This window comes from Eptatretus burgeri, chromosome 1 (genome assembly GCF_056783735.1).
Source record: "Eptatretus burgeri isolate ZD-2024b chromosome 1, Ebu_testis_v1, whole genome shotgun sequence".
In the NCBI taxonomy this organism is placed as follows: Eukaryota; Metazoa; Chordata; class Myxini; order Myxiniformes; family Myxinidae; genus Eptatretus; species Eptatretus burgeri.
The window spans coordinates 15,488,174-15,507,221 of NC_140961.1; the positions used below are offsets into that span (position 1 = coordinate 15,488,174).

Below are 19,048 nucleotides of genomic sequence, written 5' to 3' on the forward strand. Positions count from 1 at the left end.
CCCGAGAATCCAGTCCATACAAGTGCTGAAAAGTGTGGGGGCCAGTACACACCCCTGACGAACTCCAGTAACAACTGGAAATAAGTCAGAAATGGTACCACCACACTTCACAGCACTCTCAGTACCAGAGTAGAGTTCAGAAATCAGATCGATCAGTTTTGGTGGCACCCCACGAAGATCAAGAATCCTTCCGAGGACATCCCAATTCACTGAATCGAACGCTTTACAGAGATCAACATAGGCTGCAAGCAGCTGCTGCTGAAACTCTCGGCTGCGTTCGGTGAGGACACGAAGAGCAAGGAAACGTTCAATCGTTGACTTCTTTGGTGTAAAGCCTGACTGCTCTGGACGCTGGTGCTCAAGCAGATGGTGGCGAACCCTATCAAGATTTATCCGAGCAAAGATCTTTCCCGGCACTGAGAGCAGCGTCACCACTCGGTAGTTGTTGCAGTCTTAGAGATCACCCTTCCCTTTACAGAGTGGGACAACAAGGCCCCTCTTCCATTCAGTTGGGATGATGCCTGTGTTCCAGGCAGAGCACAAAACTGCATGCAACGACACGAGTGCAGCATTTCCACCAGCCTTGAGAAGTTCAGCATGGATGCCACAGATCCCTGGAGCTTTACCCTGTTTCAACCGATTCACCGCAGCCCGTGTATCCACAAGCGAAGGTGGACCACAATTGATTGGAGGGTCAGCAACAAGGATTGTAACACCATTGACGTCCAACTCGACAGCTGGTGGATCAGCCTGGTACAACCGCTCAAAGTAACCGGCCCAGCGGGCCTTCACTTCACACTCCTCTGTTAAGAGCCTCCCACTCTCTGCTCTAACTGCAGTGCTCCGAGGGATGGGCTTGGATGAACGCAATACGCGAATTCCCCTGTAAGCAGGACAAGAATCACCTGTCCACAGGTGATGCTCTACCCCCTCACAGATTCCTCGCACATAGGCCTCCTTGTCCACCCTCAGTGCACGTACAGTTTTACACCTCAGCTCCCTGAACAGCTCAGCTCTGCCATTCAGCCTGGCCTTGCGACTTTGGTCAATGGTATCCAGTGTCCCTTGAGAGACAAAATTCTTCTTTGCCCTGCGGTGAGTTCCAAGACATCCACCGGCAGCATCAAGGACGGTGGTCTTGAAGGTAATCCATAACTCTTCAGGACCCCCCAAAGCACCCAGACACCCCAAATGTCCACTCAGCCTGTTCGCAAACTCCTCAACTACTCTCTCATCCTTGAGCTTGCCAACATCCAGCCTAGGCTGGGATGGTACCATTCTCCAGGATTTAAGGTTTAGCTTTAGAGTTGCTACAACAAGCCGGTTGTCAGTATTGAGGAACTGAGCACTCCGGTAGACCCTGCAGTTCTGGATCATCCTCCAGCGACCGTCAACGAGGACATGGTCAATCTCCTTTGCTACACCACCAGCGTTGGAATACCAAGTCCAGCGATGAGCTTGTGGGTGCTGAAACCATGAACCGGCCACCCTAAGTCCATGACTTCTTGCAAAGTCAAGGAACTTAGTGCTATTCTGATTCATCGTTCCTGACCCATGGGGACCAACACACGTCTCGTAACCATGCCTATCAGTTCCAGTCGATGCATTGAAATCCCCCAAGACTAGAAGTGTATCTCGTCTGGGGCACTGATCAACCACAGACTCGAGCGTGGCTTAGAATGTGTCCATCACGGTGAGGTCACTCGCCTCATTCGGAGCATAGACAGAGACCAGGGAAATGACACCGAAGGAGTGACGAATCCTTAGTCTCATAATATTGTTACGTTTGAGGGGGGGTATGCATTCAAAGGGTAATTAGGATGTTTAATTCGGTATGCCATGCTGTTCGAGTTTACCAGGATCTCGATGTAATCAGTTGCAATTCAGTGGTGATAAGTTGTCTAGTAAATGTTCATTTCTTCAAGGGGGAAATGATAAATGTCACGGAATTAGATAGGGACACGGGCTAGGGTAAGTGTGTCTGCGTAAACCCCTTTTGGTATTCTCTGAAGACTGGCCGTGACGTCACAGGACAATGCAGCGGATGGCTCCGCGCCGTGATCACGATTGGCGGAAGGCGATGGCGGTGGGCCAATAAACGGCTCGATTGAAGTGACGAGGACCAAGGATAAAAAGGTTCTGTTCGGGGTCGAAAAGGAAGAAGAAGAAGATTACAACCAAAAGATCGTGGTTTTTTTTGGTGTGGAAGCTGTGGCGGCAGAGAGCGTCCTGGTTGTTGTGCTGAATCGGTCGTGTTCTTGATCGTGTCTGGGAGCCTTGCCGAGCCTCGTGCCTCCCTTTGGTTGGCTCTGGGGTTTTGCTGACTCGGAGTGCGGGGTCGAGCGGCGGGCGGACCTGCCTCCCTCTCCTGCTCGCGGCTTGGCGCTGGAGCTGGTTCCCTGGCGGCTGTGGGCGGACTTGTGCCAGGACCAGGAGGTCGACAGCACTGCGGTTTCTCCTGCCCCCCCCCCCCCCTGATGAGAGCAAGGCCGGCTCGTCCGACGCCGATCCAGGGACAGTTGCGTCCACACCACGGTCCAGCCTGACCACCAGAAATAGCTACGTTTTTTTGTGTGTGTGTGTGTGTGTGTGTGTGTGTGTGTGTGTGTGTGTGTGTGTGTGTGTGTGTGTGTGTGTGTGTGTGTGTGTGTGTGTGTGTGTGTGTGTGTGTGTGTGTGTGTGTGTGTGTGTGTGTGTGTGCTTGGCGCCTTAGAAGGTTTGAGATCTCTATATTCATTGGAATTGTCTGTGTTTTTCCCCACACCCGATCCCACACCATCCCGTCGAATCGCCCCGGATCCCTCTTCTTGCCGAGTCTTGTTATTTCTGGATAATAGTAAAAACAAATAAACATCATCAACTCAGTGAAAAGCGACTCGTGCCACCTTCCTCGTCCCGTTTGCGGTAGAGCGATTAGAACCACCATGTTTGGGTTATAAATAAAGAAACCGCCTCCATCGTTTCGGCTCATTCTACGTTGGCGGGACTGTTCAAGTCCCGTGGACGTCACATTGGTGTCAGGGTGTTGGATGTTCGAACCTCTCTAAATTATATACCAGGATTAAAATCTCGCCACGAATTGCAATATAAAATTACTGCAGAAAAGCGCGCGAGCGCGGGAAAATTTTGGCGGGATTTTTTCAAATTTAAATTAATTGGCGGCAAACGGGACTTCTGCACCATGGCGGATGTGCAGATGTTTGAGGAGGAAGGCCACGTGTCTGGCAGCGAGTCGGGGGAAGAGGGGAGAGACGGGGGTAGGGTTGGAATCTCCCCCATTCCGAGCGTGGACCGTGCTTCATTGCCCGTAACGGGGCCGGCAGCGCCGGAAACCGGCGCGATGTCGATACAGACAATGTTGGAACGTTTAATAGGGGACATGACAGCACAAATAGCAAATCAATTCGTGGCACAGAGGGCAGAAATGACGGCACAGAGGGCAGAAATGACGGCACAGAGGGCAGAAATGACGGCACAGAGGGCAGAAATGACGGCACAGAGGGCAGAAATGACAGATCAATTGGGGGTAATGGGGGTACAGTTGGGTGCACGGATTGATTTAATGAGGGATGAATTGGGGGAAAGATGGAGAAAATGAAAACAGATGCAGGAGTGTGTGGATGTTAAATTGGGAGAAATACAAAGCAAATTCGAGGCCAGATTGGAGGAAACAAAGGTAGAAATTACATTGGAGGGGGAAAATATACGAAAAAAATTGGTAGATAAAATTGATGCAACGAACAGTCGGGTTGATAAAGTGGATGAAAGCCTGGAGCGTCATCGTGCCTGTGTGGATGCTCGTATGCAGCTGCAGGTTGAAGAGTGGGGAGAGCTGAGGAAGCAAGGGATGAATTTGGCGGAGGAGGTAAAAGGATTGGAGGCTCGTTTGGACGAACAAGATAAAATTATGAGCCAAGATGAAGTCTTGGATAAAGGCCTGGTAGAGCCGTCTTTTGTAAGTAGAGTGTCCGGGTTGGTTGAGGAGCAGCTACAAACTCGCGACGGAGCCTTGGAGGAGGTTGTGCGGGCCCAGAAGATCCTGCGGGAAGAGGTGAATCGGTCCATTCAACGTTTGGAACAGGAGGCAAAATTGACCCATGAGACCCTCACCACAAAACATCTTTGGCCACAGTGGGCTCCGAAATTGGATACGCAGACACAAGGGTGTTTGATCCCTGGGCCGGATTCGGACAAGGGAGAAACTGAGAAGCGGGCCACCGTAAAGGTGATCCCCCTGGTAAATTTCGACGGGTCAGGGAGCGTTGAAGCTTTTCTGACGCAATTTGAGTGCATTTCCCGACTAAACGGGTGGAATGAGCGGGAACGTACAGGGAATTTGGTGGCAACATTGCGGGGACCAGCCGCAGATGTGTTAAACGTGATCGCGGAGGGATGTTGACCAGCTCCCACATTTGCGAGGCGTTGAGCCGTCAGTTTGGGTTCGCGGCAAACTGTGATCTGGTGCGGGCCCAGCTCCAGCACCACAGATTAAAGCTGGGTGAGACAGTGCAGGAGCTGGCACAGGACATTTACTAATCAGTCAGGATCGCGTATCGGGACCTTACAGTGGAGGTGTGGGACAGATTGGCACTAGAGAAATTTTTAGCTGCTCTTCCTGACCCTGAGGTCCGAGCGCTAGTGGAGTTACAGGATCCACCCACCGTTCATCGAGCGGCCGAGTGCGCGGCCAGGCTGGCCTCGTGGAGTCGGCCGGGTCGGGTTCCAGAGAGGCCATCGGTGACGATCCGACAGGCGGAGATCCAGATCAGGGAGGGGGGCTGGGAGAAATTAGCATTACCCAAATGTTTCAGGAAATTTGCCAGAAACTGTCGAGTTTGATAAAGGGTAATCCGGTAGTTAGTGCGCCAAAGCGGCCGGGTCCAGCCCAACCAATAGAGCAATTTGATTATGGCCGAGGGGGTCCGGAACCGGAAGAGACATTTCACCGATACTCACGGGGGCCTTTTATGGGGAGTTGTTTCCGGTGCGGGCGAAGAGGACACATGCAATGATATTGCCGGTACCCGGCGATGGAGAGACCCTCCAATAGACTTTCAAGCCCGGAGAGGATGAATCCTCCTGCTGAACCGCCAGGTCTATCCGAGATGCCCTTTCATAGGTCGGGTCCAGAGATCACTGTTGGGGGTCGGGGAGACTAGATCGGGCTGAGCATATCGGGCCATGCACGGCTGCTGAGATTGTGGCGAAGTGCCATCCTTTGGTGGAAAAAAATGAATTGTGGGAAAATTGGCATGGGTTTGTAAGTTCTGCTGGGTTTTAGAGTGACAATCGGGACAGTGGGTAATTGGAAGCAAAGCGGGCACGAGTGGCTGTCCAATGGCTGGTGCGTGGATCGGGTGAGAAGTGCTGTGTGAGTTGTTTTAAGTGAAGAAGTGAAACGTATGGTGCACACATTGTTTTTTTTTATTGGGCATGGTGTGGTAACAGGGAAGGTCATGGTCGGTGAAGTGTTAGAAATGCAGGTGTCACATGTAAGGCCGATGGGGTGGGGGAGTCATGTGGGTTTTGTGGGTGGGGATGATGTGCTTGTCCACAGGGATTGCGGAAGCTCACGGTGAGCGTGAATTGCGACCCCCTTCAAGGAGATTCAACACCTGGTGGCTAATGGTGACAGTGTCTGGAGGCAACTGGGAGAGGGTCTGGTTGGGCGACCAAGGCGGGTAGGACCTTGGCGACCCAGGAAGGCCAGAGGAGCCAGTGAGACCCCTTCCAGAGTGTTGTACGGTATTAGAGCTGATGGCTACCAGGGGTTAGGGAATCAAAGGAAGCGGGGCGGAGAAGCGTCTGGGTTGGACTAAAGCTTACCTGTGGGCATGGTTGCACCTGAGATGCCCCCATCATCTTGTGGTAACCCACCCCACGGCCATGACGGGATTCAGCCTGCATGATTAAAATGAGGACCATGACCTAGAAATGTGATGATGACCATGGTGTGAGTGTTGTGAAGATGTGAGTCCCACCCGATCCCGCACAACTTGACAGGTGCAGCAAGGGCCTGATGTCCGCATAATTTTGGGGCAAGCAAATTTGAAAATTGGCTCCCCAGGTAACGCTGGGTCTATTAGCATCCACTGGGGGAGGCGGTCAAGTGTAAATATCCTGTGAATAGTGTCGTTAAGGCTTAGAGTAGGAATGTAAAATATAAGTGTTGTGTTTTGTGGAACCTTTTGTTTCCCCTTCCCAGATCACTGGAAGAGTGCTGGGCAAGAGCGATGATCTGGAGGATGGAGTGCAACTTCGCTCAGTGCTCTCATGTGACAACAAAAAAACAACAACAAAAAAAAAAAACGAATGATTGTTTAGGCGAGGATAAGGCCATAAGGGGGTAGTACATTAAGCAGGATAGGTAAGTTAGCTGCGACTCGCTGCCCATTGCCCCTTCCTACTTTATTTCATTAGGTTAATTAGGTGTGAGTCAGTAAGTGTTAAGGCTGGTACGGTAGCGCCTGTGATATACCTTGCAGGAGCTGCGGTACCAGAGGAGGGGGCAGTGTTACGTTTGAGGGGGGGGTATGCATTCAAAGGGTAATTAGGATGTTTAATTAGGTATGCCATGCTGTTCGAGTTTACCAGGATCTCGATGTAATAAGTAGCAATTCAGTGGTGATAAGTTGTCTAGTAAATGTTCATTTCTTCAAGGGGGAAATGATAAATGTCACGTAATTAGATAGGGACACGGGATAGGGTAAGTGTGTCTGCGTAAACCCCTTTTGGTATTCTCTGAAGACTGGCCGTGACGTCACAGGACTGTGCAGCGGATGGCTCCGCCCCGTGATCACGATTGGCGGAAGGCGATGGCGGTGGGCCAATAAACGGCTCGATTGAAGTGACGAGGACCAAGGATAAAAAGGTTCTGTTCGGGGTCGAAAAGGAAGAAGAAGAAGATTACAACCAAAAGATCATGGTTTTTTTTGGTGTGGAAGCTGTGGCGGCAGAGAGCGTACTGGTTGTTGTGCTGAATCGATCGTGTTCTTGATCGTGTCTGGGAGCCTTGCCGAGCCTCTTTCCTCGCTTTGGTTGGCTCTGGGGTTCTGCTGACTCGGAGTGCGGGGTCGGGCGGCGTGCGGACCTGCCTCCCTCTCCTGCTCGCGGCTTGGCGCCGGAGCTGGTTCCCTGGCGGCTGTGGGCGGACTTGGGCCAGGACCAGGTTGACAGCACCGCGGTTTCTCCTGCCCCCACCCCCCTGACGAGAGCAAGGCTGGCTCGTCCGACGCCGATCCAGGGACAGTTGCGTCCACACCACGGTCCAGCCTGACCACCAGAAATAGCTACGGTGTGTGTGTGTGTGTGTGTGTGTGTGTGTGTGTGTGTGTGTGTGTGTGTGTGTGTGTGTGTGTGTGTGTGTGTGTGTGTGTGTGTGTGTGTGTGTGTGCTTGGCGCCTTAGAAGGTTTGAGATCTCAATATTCATTGGAATTGTCTGTGTTTTTCCCCACGCCCGATCCCACACCATCCCGTCGAATCGCACCGGATCCCTCTTCTTGCCGAGTCTTGTTATTTCTGGATAATAGTAAAAACAAATAAACATCATCAACTCAGTGAAAAGTGACTCGTGCCACCTTCCTCGTCCCGTTTGCGGTAAAGCGATTAGAACCGCCATGTTTTTTGGTTATAAATAAATAAACCGCCTCCATCGTTTCGGCTCATTCTACGTTGGCGGGACTGTTCAAGTCCCGTGGACGTCACAATATGCTCATTGACCGGTGTTACCTCAATTATCATTGGGGTCAGCTTATTGGACACAGCTACAGCAACTCCTTGAGCATGGTAACCATCAGAGCGACCAGACCAATAGTAGGTGTAATCATCCACCATTATCTCGCCGCAATCCGTTCTCCAAACCTCAGAGAGTGCTGCAATACCGATGTCCAAACGCTTGAGCTCAGATGATAACAGAGACAGGTGATCATCCTCTCTTAGGGATAGGACATTCCAGCCACCCACCCGAAGGGACCGCCTCAGGTTAACCCAAGGAGACCGCCGTCTGATGGACGACACCTCAGCACCACTCCGACACACTCTCCCGCAATCTGACCCAGGGAGGTTACCCCGTGGTTTCCCTCCTTTCATCAAGGATTGGGGGTCTCGAAGGCTTTGCCCCAATCCCGCCATCCGGTGAGCTGCCCTGCGAAGGGAAGCTGCACAGCAGGTACTCCCACGGAGTGGGTTTTCAGATTTTTTTTGCGTTTTGTGTTTTGCGGAATGAAGGGTTTTGCAGTGGCCGGAGTGCGAATCCTGCCACCAACCTCCTAATAAAAAAGTAACCCAACTGCAGGAGGACGTCCGCAGACACGGTTGAGCACGAGATATGGATGGCCGTTGGCTCACAAGGAGCTCCTCCGCCCTTTGACAGGTTTCGTTTTTAATCCTGCTGGGTGTCCATATCCAAACAACCTCACCAGAAAACCTGGTGGGGGAGATGGTTTAGTCGCCGACAACCCGACCATGGAACAGGTTTGTACAGGTTTGCATGGTACCTGTAGCAGGTCACAGATCTGACCTGACCTGACCTGAATTGTGAGCAGCTCAGGTGTTTATAATTTATGAATTGTGAGAAAAACAAGTGTTTAAAACCCCGATTGAGGTGCACTGTGGAAAATAATGTGATCCTATAAAGGATTTCATGGCAATTAACCTTTGGAACTTAGAGCAGTAGGGTCACAAACAAACAAACATTTTGCTTTTATATATAAAGATAACTGTCAATTTTAATCATTCATTTACAGGCATTTACTCATGCTTACTCACAAATACCACAACATCTAGCTTTTAACTGATACGGATTGACATGAAATTTTCACCAGAGGAGCGACAACTCATGAAGAACTTTTTCTTGATAATTATGATGTTATAGGTCACGTGGTGTGGCAGCCATCTTGCAAAAATGGAAAAATTTTGGACCTCTGTATCGCTCGCTTAAACCGCACCATGGAAAAAAATTGAAACGTGGCAAGTACTCATGGGGAATAGATGAGATATTTTTGAATGATGTCATAGGTGACTTTGGTTCGATGTCATAAATGCGTACATAGAACACTACATCCGATCAGTATGAAAGTTTATGTGGGTTATCTATGGATTAATTGGTCCACAGAAAAAAAATTTGATGATGGCATTGGTTCCGTGGTTTGGCAGCCATGTTGTTGTTGTTTTTTTGAAAAATTTTCAAAAAGTTTCTTCTCTCAAACAGCTAAACAAGTTGAGGCAAACTTTTATAGGTATGACTATCTATGAGGAACAAAATGTTCACACATGACGTCGTCAGTCACATGGTTTGGCAGCCATATTCGATTCACCTGAAAACCTATAAAAAATCTTAAGAACGGCTGGACAGATCGAGGTGAAACTTCATACAAATGTTTCCCAATCCTTGGGGATTTTTCATTTTTTTTTAATTTTTTTAATTTTTTTTTGTACACGTTGTCAAGGCTTGTGTGAGAGCTAACACACAGCGCACATCATTGGTGGTGGGGAGCATGAGATGAGGGCGGGAGAGAGAAGGACAAAACAGTGAGGAACAGAGACATTAGGAGATCTGTGGAAGTGAGTTGGATGGGGGCGGGGAATACGGAGTATACAAGATGGACATTACAGGGACTTTCAGGAAGGAAAGCAGGGAATTTGAAGGAGGTGGGTTTTGGGGTGGATTAAACGGGGGTAAAAAAAGATCGAGGATTTGGATGGGGGAAGATCAGAGGTGGTGGTGAACGGCTGTTTTGAAAGTCTGGAGGGAAGAATGGGATTGAAGAGAGTGTGGAGGTTTATTCCAAAGGTGGGAAAAAGAGGAATGAAAGAATGAAGGTGAGCAGTGATTCGTGATTTTTGGTAGTTTTACCAGAAGGGGGTTGCTGGCGGAACTTGAGCACCCTGCGGAAATATGAGGGGGGACAGATCGCAGACAGAGTAGGGGGCGAGACCGGAGAGGAGACGATAGAAGACAGAAAGACCACCGACTCGCCTGTGGTGAGGGAGAGTGAGAGTTCCAAAGAGTCAGCCTCACCGCGGGAGATACCAATGATCCTAAATGCCTTGGTTTCCACAGTGTGAAGCCAAGAAAGGTGGGAGGCAGGAGCACCAGCCCAAAGTGGAGAGCAGTACTCCATCAGGCTACAGACGAAAGCTTTGTATGTGGTCAGGAGTTCAGGTGGCCCGAAGGAGGGCTTTGCACAACGAAGGATTCCCAGTCGGCAACTGGCTTTGGAGGCCAGGTTGGATATGTGGCTTTCCCAGGAAAGATCATGCAAGATAGACCCAGAAGCCTGAATGAAAGGACTTCGTCCAGCAGATTGTTGAGAAAGTCGATGGTGGGGGGGGGGAGGGGTTCCAAATGGTCCTTTCAGAGAGACATTGTGAGAGTGTGAGATTTGTCAGGATTGAAAAACATGTTCCACGTTGGACCAGTTTCCTCATAGATAGCCAACAAACCGTTGGACCAGTTTGTGATTTTACCCAGATCTGCAGAGAGCAAAGAAGCTGTGGCTTGCCGGTCTGAGGGATGACAGGTGGTAGAGGAGAGGGTGGAGTCATCAGCAAAGAGATAAAGAGGATTTTCCAGAAAGTCAGAGAGATCATTGATGAAAAGCAGAAAAAGATAGGGCCGAGAACGCTGCCTTGAGGAACTCCAGCCTGGACAGGAAGAGGTGATGAGAGAACTCCATTTTGTCCACACGTTGGCTGCGACAGGAGAGGAAGTCTGCAAGCCATGAGTGGAGATGGCCTTGGATACCATAGGAAGAGAGTTTATTGAGCAGGGAAGGGTGCCAGACCATGTCAAAAGCACACGATATGTCTTGGAATATGGATACCAGGATATTCATGAATAATTGATGTCACATGGTCTGGCAGCCATACTGGATTGAACAAATGTCTTTAAAAATAAATATTTCTCTTGAACTGCTTCATCAATTGATATGATTCTTCAAAATTATGATATCGTAGTGATGTGAAATATGTTTTACAGTAAATTTCAACCTGATTGGACCCATCGTCTGGTAACCAGAATTATTTAATTTTTTAGATCTGGGTTCTTTTTTATGTTTTTTTTTTTTTGTAATATGGCTTACTTGGCTGCACCTAGATGCTTGTTTTGCTTGTTCGGGTTCCTTCTGATGACGCCAATGCAGGACTGTATCTATTTAGTCTTCCATTTGATTTGAATCAAATTAATTTTAATCCCATTCTTAATTCAATTCAATTATAATAAACATCATGGGTCAGGGTCACATGTCGAATCAAAGCGGGACGTCTTGGTACTCATTCATCACTGCCAGCAGTTATAAAGTGGCATTTCTCGTTATATCTCTTATTAATTACGTAACACACCAGGACACAAACACCACACAAAATACACTACACAAACCCCACACAAAAGTCCAGGCGAGGGTCTGCAATCTCTGATTGCTCTTTTTTTTGTTATTGAGCATTTCACATTCTCAGCTGGTCCTGCACTCTATGCTCTGTGCACCTGGTTGAATTCCACCACACCACTTCCATCAAGCCACTCCATCAAGAACATTTTGTAGATGGTGCGGAATTTTCTTGTTTTCATCTCTAACTTATTGATTTCTGTTCGGGGCCAGTTTTTTATTCCACAGTTGTATTGGATCACTGGTACTGTGAGTTTGTTTATGACTTTGATTTTGTTTCTTGGGGAGACGTACATTTTCAGGATGAGCTTCATTCTACGTAGGTATTCTTTGGCGATTGTTTTGCACATTTGTTTGTGACATGCATTGCCGATATAAAGTCTACACCCCCTTTCAAAATTTTCACCTTTTTTTGCCTTATAGCCTGGAATTAAATTGCATTAAATCAGACTTTTTCCACCTTTATTTACACATCGTAACCCACAACTTCAATATGAAAAATAAATTCTACAAATTTCAGAAAATTAATTAAAAAGACAAAACTCGAATATCTTGGTTGGATAAGTGTCCATTCTCCCCCCCCCCCCATATAATAAAAATTGTAAATTAGCTCAGGTGTAACCAATCACCTTCAAAATTACGCATCGTCAATCAGCCTCTTCCTGTGTTAAATTATAGTGCTTCTGATTATTTCAGAATAAAATCAGCTGTTCCTGGAGGTTTACTCTGATGAGTAGTGCATTTCACAACAAAGACTCAACCATGAACGCCAAGGATCTTTTAAAAGACCTCTGGGATAAAGTGGAGAGGCACAGATCAGGGGATGAGTATAAATAAATCTCAAAGGCCTTTTTTTTTTTTTTTTTTTGTATACCTTGGTCGAGGCTCGTATGAGAGCTAACACACAACTCACAGCAAGGAGGCATGAGACAAGAGGGGCGGGAGTGGAAGGGACAAAACATTGGGGAACAGACACAGGTGAACTGTGGAAGGGAGAGGGATGGGGATGGGACGGGGAACATGGCGAGGGGAAGATGGACATTAAAGGGACTTTCAGGAAGGAAAGCAGGAGAATTGAAGGAAGTGGGCTTGGGTGGATTATCGGGGGTAGAAAAGATCGAGGATTTGGATGGGGGAAGATAAGAGGTGGTGGTGAACAGCTGTTTTGAAAGCCTGGAGGGAAGAATGGGAAAGAATAGAGTGAGGAAGTTTATTCCAAAGGCGGGAAAAAAGAGGAATGAAAGAGTGAAGATGAGCAGTGATTCGTGATTTTGGTAGTTTTACCAGAAGGGGGTTGTTGGCGGACCTTGAGCGCCCTGTGGAAATGTGGTGGGGACAAATCACAGAGAGAGCAGGGGGGGGCAAGGCTGGAGAGAAGTCGGTAGAAGACAGAAAGACCACCGACCAACCTGCGGTGATTGAGTGAGAGGCCCAAAGACTCAGCTTCATTGCGGGAGATGCCAATGATCTTAAAAGCCCTGGTTTCAACAGTGTGAAGTCGAGAAAGGTGGGAGGCAGGAGCACCAGCCCAGAGGGGAGAGCAGTACTCCATCAGGCTACGGACAAAAGCTTTGTAAGTGGTCAGGAGCTCAAGAGGGCCGAGGAAGGACTTTGCACGACGGAGGATTCCCAGTCGGCGACTGGCTTTTGAGGCAAGGTTGGAAATGTGACTTTCCCAGGAAAGGTCATGGCAGATAGTGAGACCCAGAAGCTTGAAAGAAAAGACTTCTTCCAGAGGATTGTTGAGAAAGTGGATGGGGGGGTTTTGTAAACGGTCCTTTCGAAGAGACATAGTGAGAGTGTGAGATTTGTCTGGATTGAAAGACATGTTCCACGTGTTGGACCAGTTTGTGATTTTATCCAGATCTGCAGTGAGCGAAGAAGCTGCTGCTTGCCGGTCTGAGGGATGACAGATGGTACGGCAGAGGGTGGAGTCATCGGCAAAGAGAAATAGAGGATTTTCCAGAGAGTCCGAGAGATCATTGATGAAAACCAGAAAAAGAATAGGGCCCAGAACGCTACCTTGAGGAACTCCAGCCTTGAATATTCCTTGGAGCACAGTCAAGACGATCATTAAGAAGTGGAAGGTGTCTGGTACCAACAAAACCCTGCCTCGATCAGGCCGTCCATTCAAATCGATGACCAAGCAAAGAGACACATCAGAGAAGCCAACAAGAGGTCATTGGCAACTTTGAAAGAGCTGCAGGCCCTTATGGTAAAGACTGGTCACAGTGTGCATGTGACAACAATATCCCAAGCACTCCACAAGTCTGGCATGCATGGTGGGGTAGCAAGAATGAAGCCATGACTCAAAAAAGCCCACCTTGAGTCCCATTTGTGGTATGCTAAACATCCACTCCAGAGATTATGAAGCCATGTGGCAAAAAGTTTTGTGGCCTGAAGAAACCAACATGGAACTTTTTAGCCTAAATGCAAAACGATATGTTTGGCACAAACCCAACACAGCACATCACCCAAAGAACACCATCCCTACTGTGAAGCATGGTGGTGGCAGCATCATGTTATTCGGATGTTTCTCATTAGCAGGGTCTTTGGCACTTGTCAGGATCGAAGGGAAATAGGATAGAGCAAAATACTGAAAAATCCTTGAGGAAAACCTGCTGCCTTCTACAAGAAAATTTAAATGGGGACTGAAGTTCACCTTTAAACATGACAATGACCTGAAGCACACAGCCAATACTACACTGGAGTGGCTAAGGAACAAAAAGATAAATGTCACTGAGTGGCCCAGTCAGAGCCCCAAACTAAATCCAATCGAAACTCTGTGGCATGACTTGAAGATTGCTGTCCATCAACACTACCCGTGCATCTTGACTGAGCTTGAATAGCTTTGTATAGAAGAATGGGCAAATAGTACCCAATCAAGGTCTGCAAAGTTGGTAGAGGAGACCAATCCCAACAGATTCGGCTGTAATTGCTGTCAAAGGTGCTTCCACCAAGTATAAACTCATGGGGTGGACACTTATCCAACCAAGCCATTCTAATTTTGTATTTTTCATTAATTTTCTGAAACTTGTAGAATTTGTTTTTCACTTGGAAGTTGTGGGTCATGATGTGTAAATAAAGGTGGAAAAAGTCTGATTTAATGCAATTTATTTCCAGGCGATAAGGCAACAAAAGGTAAAAAAAAAATTGAAAAGGCTTTCTGTAGGCACTGTATTTGGTGTCCCCCTTCATCTCTGATGTGCTGCATTTGTATGACGCTTTGTTTTCTAACTGCTGTTTTGTTGTTTCAAGGTCAATTTTTATGTTGTCTCTTTTTGGTGTGTGTGTGTGTGTGTGTGTGTGTGTGTGTGTGTGTGTGTGTGTGTGTGTGTGTGTGTGTGTGTGTGTGTGTGTGTGTGTGTGTGTGTGTGTGTGTGTGTGTGTGTGTGTGTGTGTGCGTGCGCACACACATGCACGTCACCAGGATTTCAAACTTTAAGACAAGGTGGTTGTTGGGGCACTGGGCAGTCTCTGTGGTATTAAGATAAATACTGCCCCCTACTTGGCACAAGTGAACAGGAACTGTGAATTCTTTTAATCAGACCGTGCAAATCTTCTCAGAACTCCAGCACAGGAAAAAAAGTGGAGATAGCCAGACCTGTGGGCAGAACTTAATGCTGCTTACAATTGCATGTTCTATGCTACGATGTGCTATGCTCCTTTACACCTTTTATTTGGCCATGAGTGAAGAGCCGCTGCTGGAGAGACCAGATTAAAGCCTGGGGTGGGAGTGTATAGCTGAACACCATAGACAGACGGCGAACGCCTTTTGATTAGTCAGTTAAAAAAACTGAAAAGGCATCATTGAAGAGGTGGCATTGCATTTATACCATATCTAATGAAAGCTGGTCATGGGATCGAGGGTTTTTGTGAGAAATCACTTCAAGACATGGCGTAACATTCAAGACACTTGGAACGCCATGCCGTATAAAGTGATTGCAAGGCATGTATATCGTTAAACCTTTTAGAGATTTTGAGAAGAAAATGGTCCATTACTCATATTTGCTAAGTTATTGGGGTCGAGTAGACAACATAGAAGTTAATACAGGGTGTCCCAAAAGTCACCGAGGGATTTAGAAATTAAATAACATTGCTGTTTTTTTTAAATAATTTGTTTTTCTTTTCTTTTGAGAAATTAGATTGACGTTTGGAAATTACACATGGAAAAATTCACAACTGAACAAAGAACCAAAATCGTGGAATTTTATTTTAAATTTCATCGATCAATTATTCTCACCCAAAGAGCATACTGCCGACACTTCAATGCCAGAACACCACCTTCAGATTTCATGATTCGTTGGTTGATTCAACGTTTTAGCAATATGGGTCAGTGAGTGACTTGCCACGATCTGGAAGACCACGTTCAGTCTGTTCGCAGATTAATCGTGAACGTGTACTGGACAGTGTTCAAGAAGAACCAGGAAAATCGATCCGCAGATGTTCTGACCAATTGGGGATGTCTCAGATGTCACTACCGCATACTAAGAAACTATTTGAACCTGTACCCATACAAAGTGCAATTGGTGCACAAGTGGAAACCAATTGATCACCAACAACACTTAAATTACTCAGTCCAAATTCAGAGGTTGGTCAATGAAGAAAACGATTTTTTTCTTAAACTGATTATGAGCAATAAATCTCATTTACATTTGAACGGTTTTGTGAATAAGCAGAACTGCAGGTTCTGGGGATTAGAGAATCCTAGGGCTATTCATCAACGTGAATTGCATCCTCTCAAATGCACTGTCTGGTGTGGTGTAACGTCAGAAGGGATTATCGGCCCTTACTTTTTTTGAAAGTGAGGATGGTAGCACAACGACGGTAACTTGTGAGCGGTGTCGACCCACGATCGAGAATTTTGTGCATCCTGCAGTGAAGGATAAACCTGAGATGTGGTTTCAACAAGATGGAGCCACTGCCCACACGGCACAAGCCACGGTGGAGCTTCTAAGGCAAATTTTTGGACACGGAATAATTTCACGAAATTCAGAAATTTCTTGGCCATCACGTTCTCCTGATTTGACACCTCCCCATTATTTTCTTTGGGGTAACCTAAAGGAGCGTGGATACATCAATAAGCCCTATACGATTCAGCAGCTCAAGGACAACATCTGTGCAGAAATTTGAGGGCTGCAGCTGGAGTTATTGTCCGCTGTTATGGAAAATGCTGTCAAAAGAGCCTGTCTTTGCGAAGCTGAAAATGAAGGACATCTAAGCTGCATCATTTTTCATAAATAAAGCAAATTATCTCCATTTTGTAATTTTTCTTTTGGTAGAAAAAATAATCATAAATTATTACAAAGCAGAAATGTTATTTTATTTCTAAATCCCGAGGTGACTTTTGGGTCACCCTGTAGTTCAAAAATAAACATTACTTTTTATTCCTTTGAACCCTGAGCTCCTTGGACTTTTGCCCCCACCCTGGGGCTCCTTGCAGAAAAATTTGGCTGCTCGGTTTCATGGAGGTTTGAATAGCAGCCAGTAAACCAGCCACTCGGGTATATAAAGGTTTGAATCGCAGCTGGTAAAACGGCCACTAGGGTTCAAAGGGTTAAACAGCAAGACTGTAGGCTGGTAAAACAGCCGCTAGGGTTCAAAGGGTTAAACAGCAAGACTGTAGGCTGGTAAAACGGCCGCTAGGGTTCAAAGGGTTAAAGAGCAAGACTGTAGGCTGGTAAAACAGCCGCTAGGATTCAAAGGGTTAAAGAGCAAGACTGTAGGCTGGTAAAACGGCCGCTCGGGTTCAAAGGGTTAAACAGCAAGACTGTAGGCTGGTAAAATAGCCTCTAGGATTCAAAGGGTTAAAGAGCAAGACTGTAGGCTGGTAAAACGGCCGCTAAGGTTCAAAGGGTTAAACAGCAAGACTGTAGGCTGGTAAAACAGCCGCTAGGATTCAAAGGGTTAAAGAGCAAGACTGCAGGCTGGTAAAACGGCCGCTTGGGTTCAAAGGGTTAAAGAGCAAGACTGTAGGCTGGTAAAACGGCCGCTAGGGTTCAAAGGGTTAAAGAGCAAGACTGTCGTGAATTGCTGTGTTCCACTGTGCATTTACTGCTCTAAAAGTATTCCCACCATTAGGTCTCTGTCGACATTTTTTCTGGAATTGAATCATCACTTTGGAGGGGGCTCAGCCTCAACAGCATGGATCATCTCCATCAATGATTGCCTCACCATGCTGTGCGGTAATGTATATTTTATACCTATTTTAGTTCCTGTGTTGTTTGTCAGAGTCTATTGAAGCCGTCACATGGTATAATAGCCCAAAGCATATTAGCATTGCAAATCTGACCCCTCTCTTTACCCTTCCCCTTAAAGTACCCAAAGTTGACGTATTGTCGCAACATAACTCAGCCTCCATTGTGCAGATTCCATTGGTCCTCTGATTCAGCTGTTGCAATTTCTGCTTACCTCATGACAAGTCTATCTTCCTTGAGGTGGTGTATCAAGACAAATGGGTTTGTCAGGATTCTCAGAGTAGGACAACTCTCGCCTTTGAACTGTGTATTGTCTGGGTTCAATTACCGGTTTAACTATAAGCTGTCACCCTTGCAAAATATTAGTTGAAGTTTCGAAGATCCATTTTCAAAACTGGAAACACCACCAAGTCGTACAGCAATGCAACAGGGCAAGGATCCATTGTGATGCTTCCCATTCCTGAATAAACGATGTGGAATGTTACCCTGAAGGTGAAGACAACAGACAACACTCACCCTGCCAATTGGGTTGAAGGATCATCAAAAGAAAGAAAAGAACCTTGTCATGGATTGTTTTTGATTTTGATGTACAAAGCTCTTCACATAGTGTTGGTGCTGCCAAATCAGTGAGGTAGTCACAAGTTCGTAGCTTATTGTTTTTGAGGTCAATAGGTCAATGGTCAGGGTCGCATCATCAATTTTCATCTGAATCATTGGATATATATATATATATATATATATATATATATATATATATATATATATATATATATATATATATATATATATATATATATGGATAAGCCTGGTGTGTTGGCGCAGTGGTTAGGGCAGCGGCTTGGGATCCAAAAGGTCCTGAGTTCAAGCCCCGTTGGGCCACTGAATTAATACACCAGGGGGTTGACTCAGCCTGTCATCCTTCCGAGGTCGGCGAAATGAGTACCAGTATACTGGGCCGGTGTATACCCCGGTTAAAATAGGTGTACCATATCCCTGTGTCGTAAGAGGCGACCAGGGTTGCGTCAGGAAGGGCATCCGGCGTAAAACATGTGCCAAATCACTATGCGGATCGGATGATCCGCTGTGGCGACCCCTAACGGGAGCAGCCGAAAGGAGAAGAAGAAGAAGATATATATATATATATACATATATTTATATATATATATATATATGGATATATATATATATATATATATATATATATATATATATATATATATATATATATATATATATATATATATATATATATATATATAACGAGAATAAATTTCGTTCACATTTTAAATAAAAAATTACATTTTAAATGTAATTTCTTTGTCAATGGAGTTGCTTTGGGAACCCTTGACACCCCGACGACCTTTGTATGTGCTTGTGATAGAGTGCCATTTGGAAAATCAGTTTGTCGTAAAGGCCCGGTCACACCTTGACGTTTTAGCCAGCGATGGCAACGTATTAAAATGTAT

General features: G+C 46.6%; 1 protein-coding gene across 4 annotated transcripts in view; it reads left to right on the forward strand.

Annotated features, from left to right (window-relative positions):
* Positions 1-19,048, forward strand: part of LOC147033921 (monocarboxylate transporter 12-like) — a 129,048-nt gene that overhangs the window by 26,245 nt on the left and 83,755 nt on the right. For all 4 annotated transcript variants that reach the window (XR_015056069.1, XM_085873086.1, XM_085873106.1 and 1 more), the window contains exon 2: positions 17,467-17,570. Coding sequence is in view for 3 of the 4 variants with exons in the window: in XM_085873086.1 (XP_085729212.1) it covers positions 17,467-17,570 (104 nt within the window). In the remaining variant the exon portion in view is untranslated. The remainder of the gene's footprint in view (positions 1-17,466; positions 17,571-19,048) is intronic.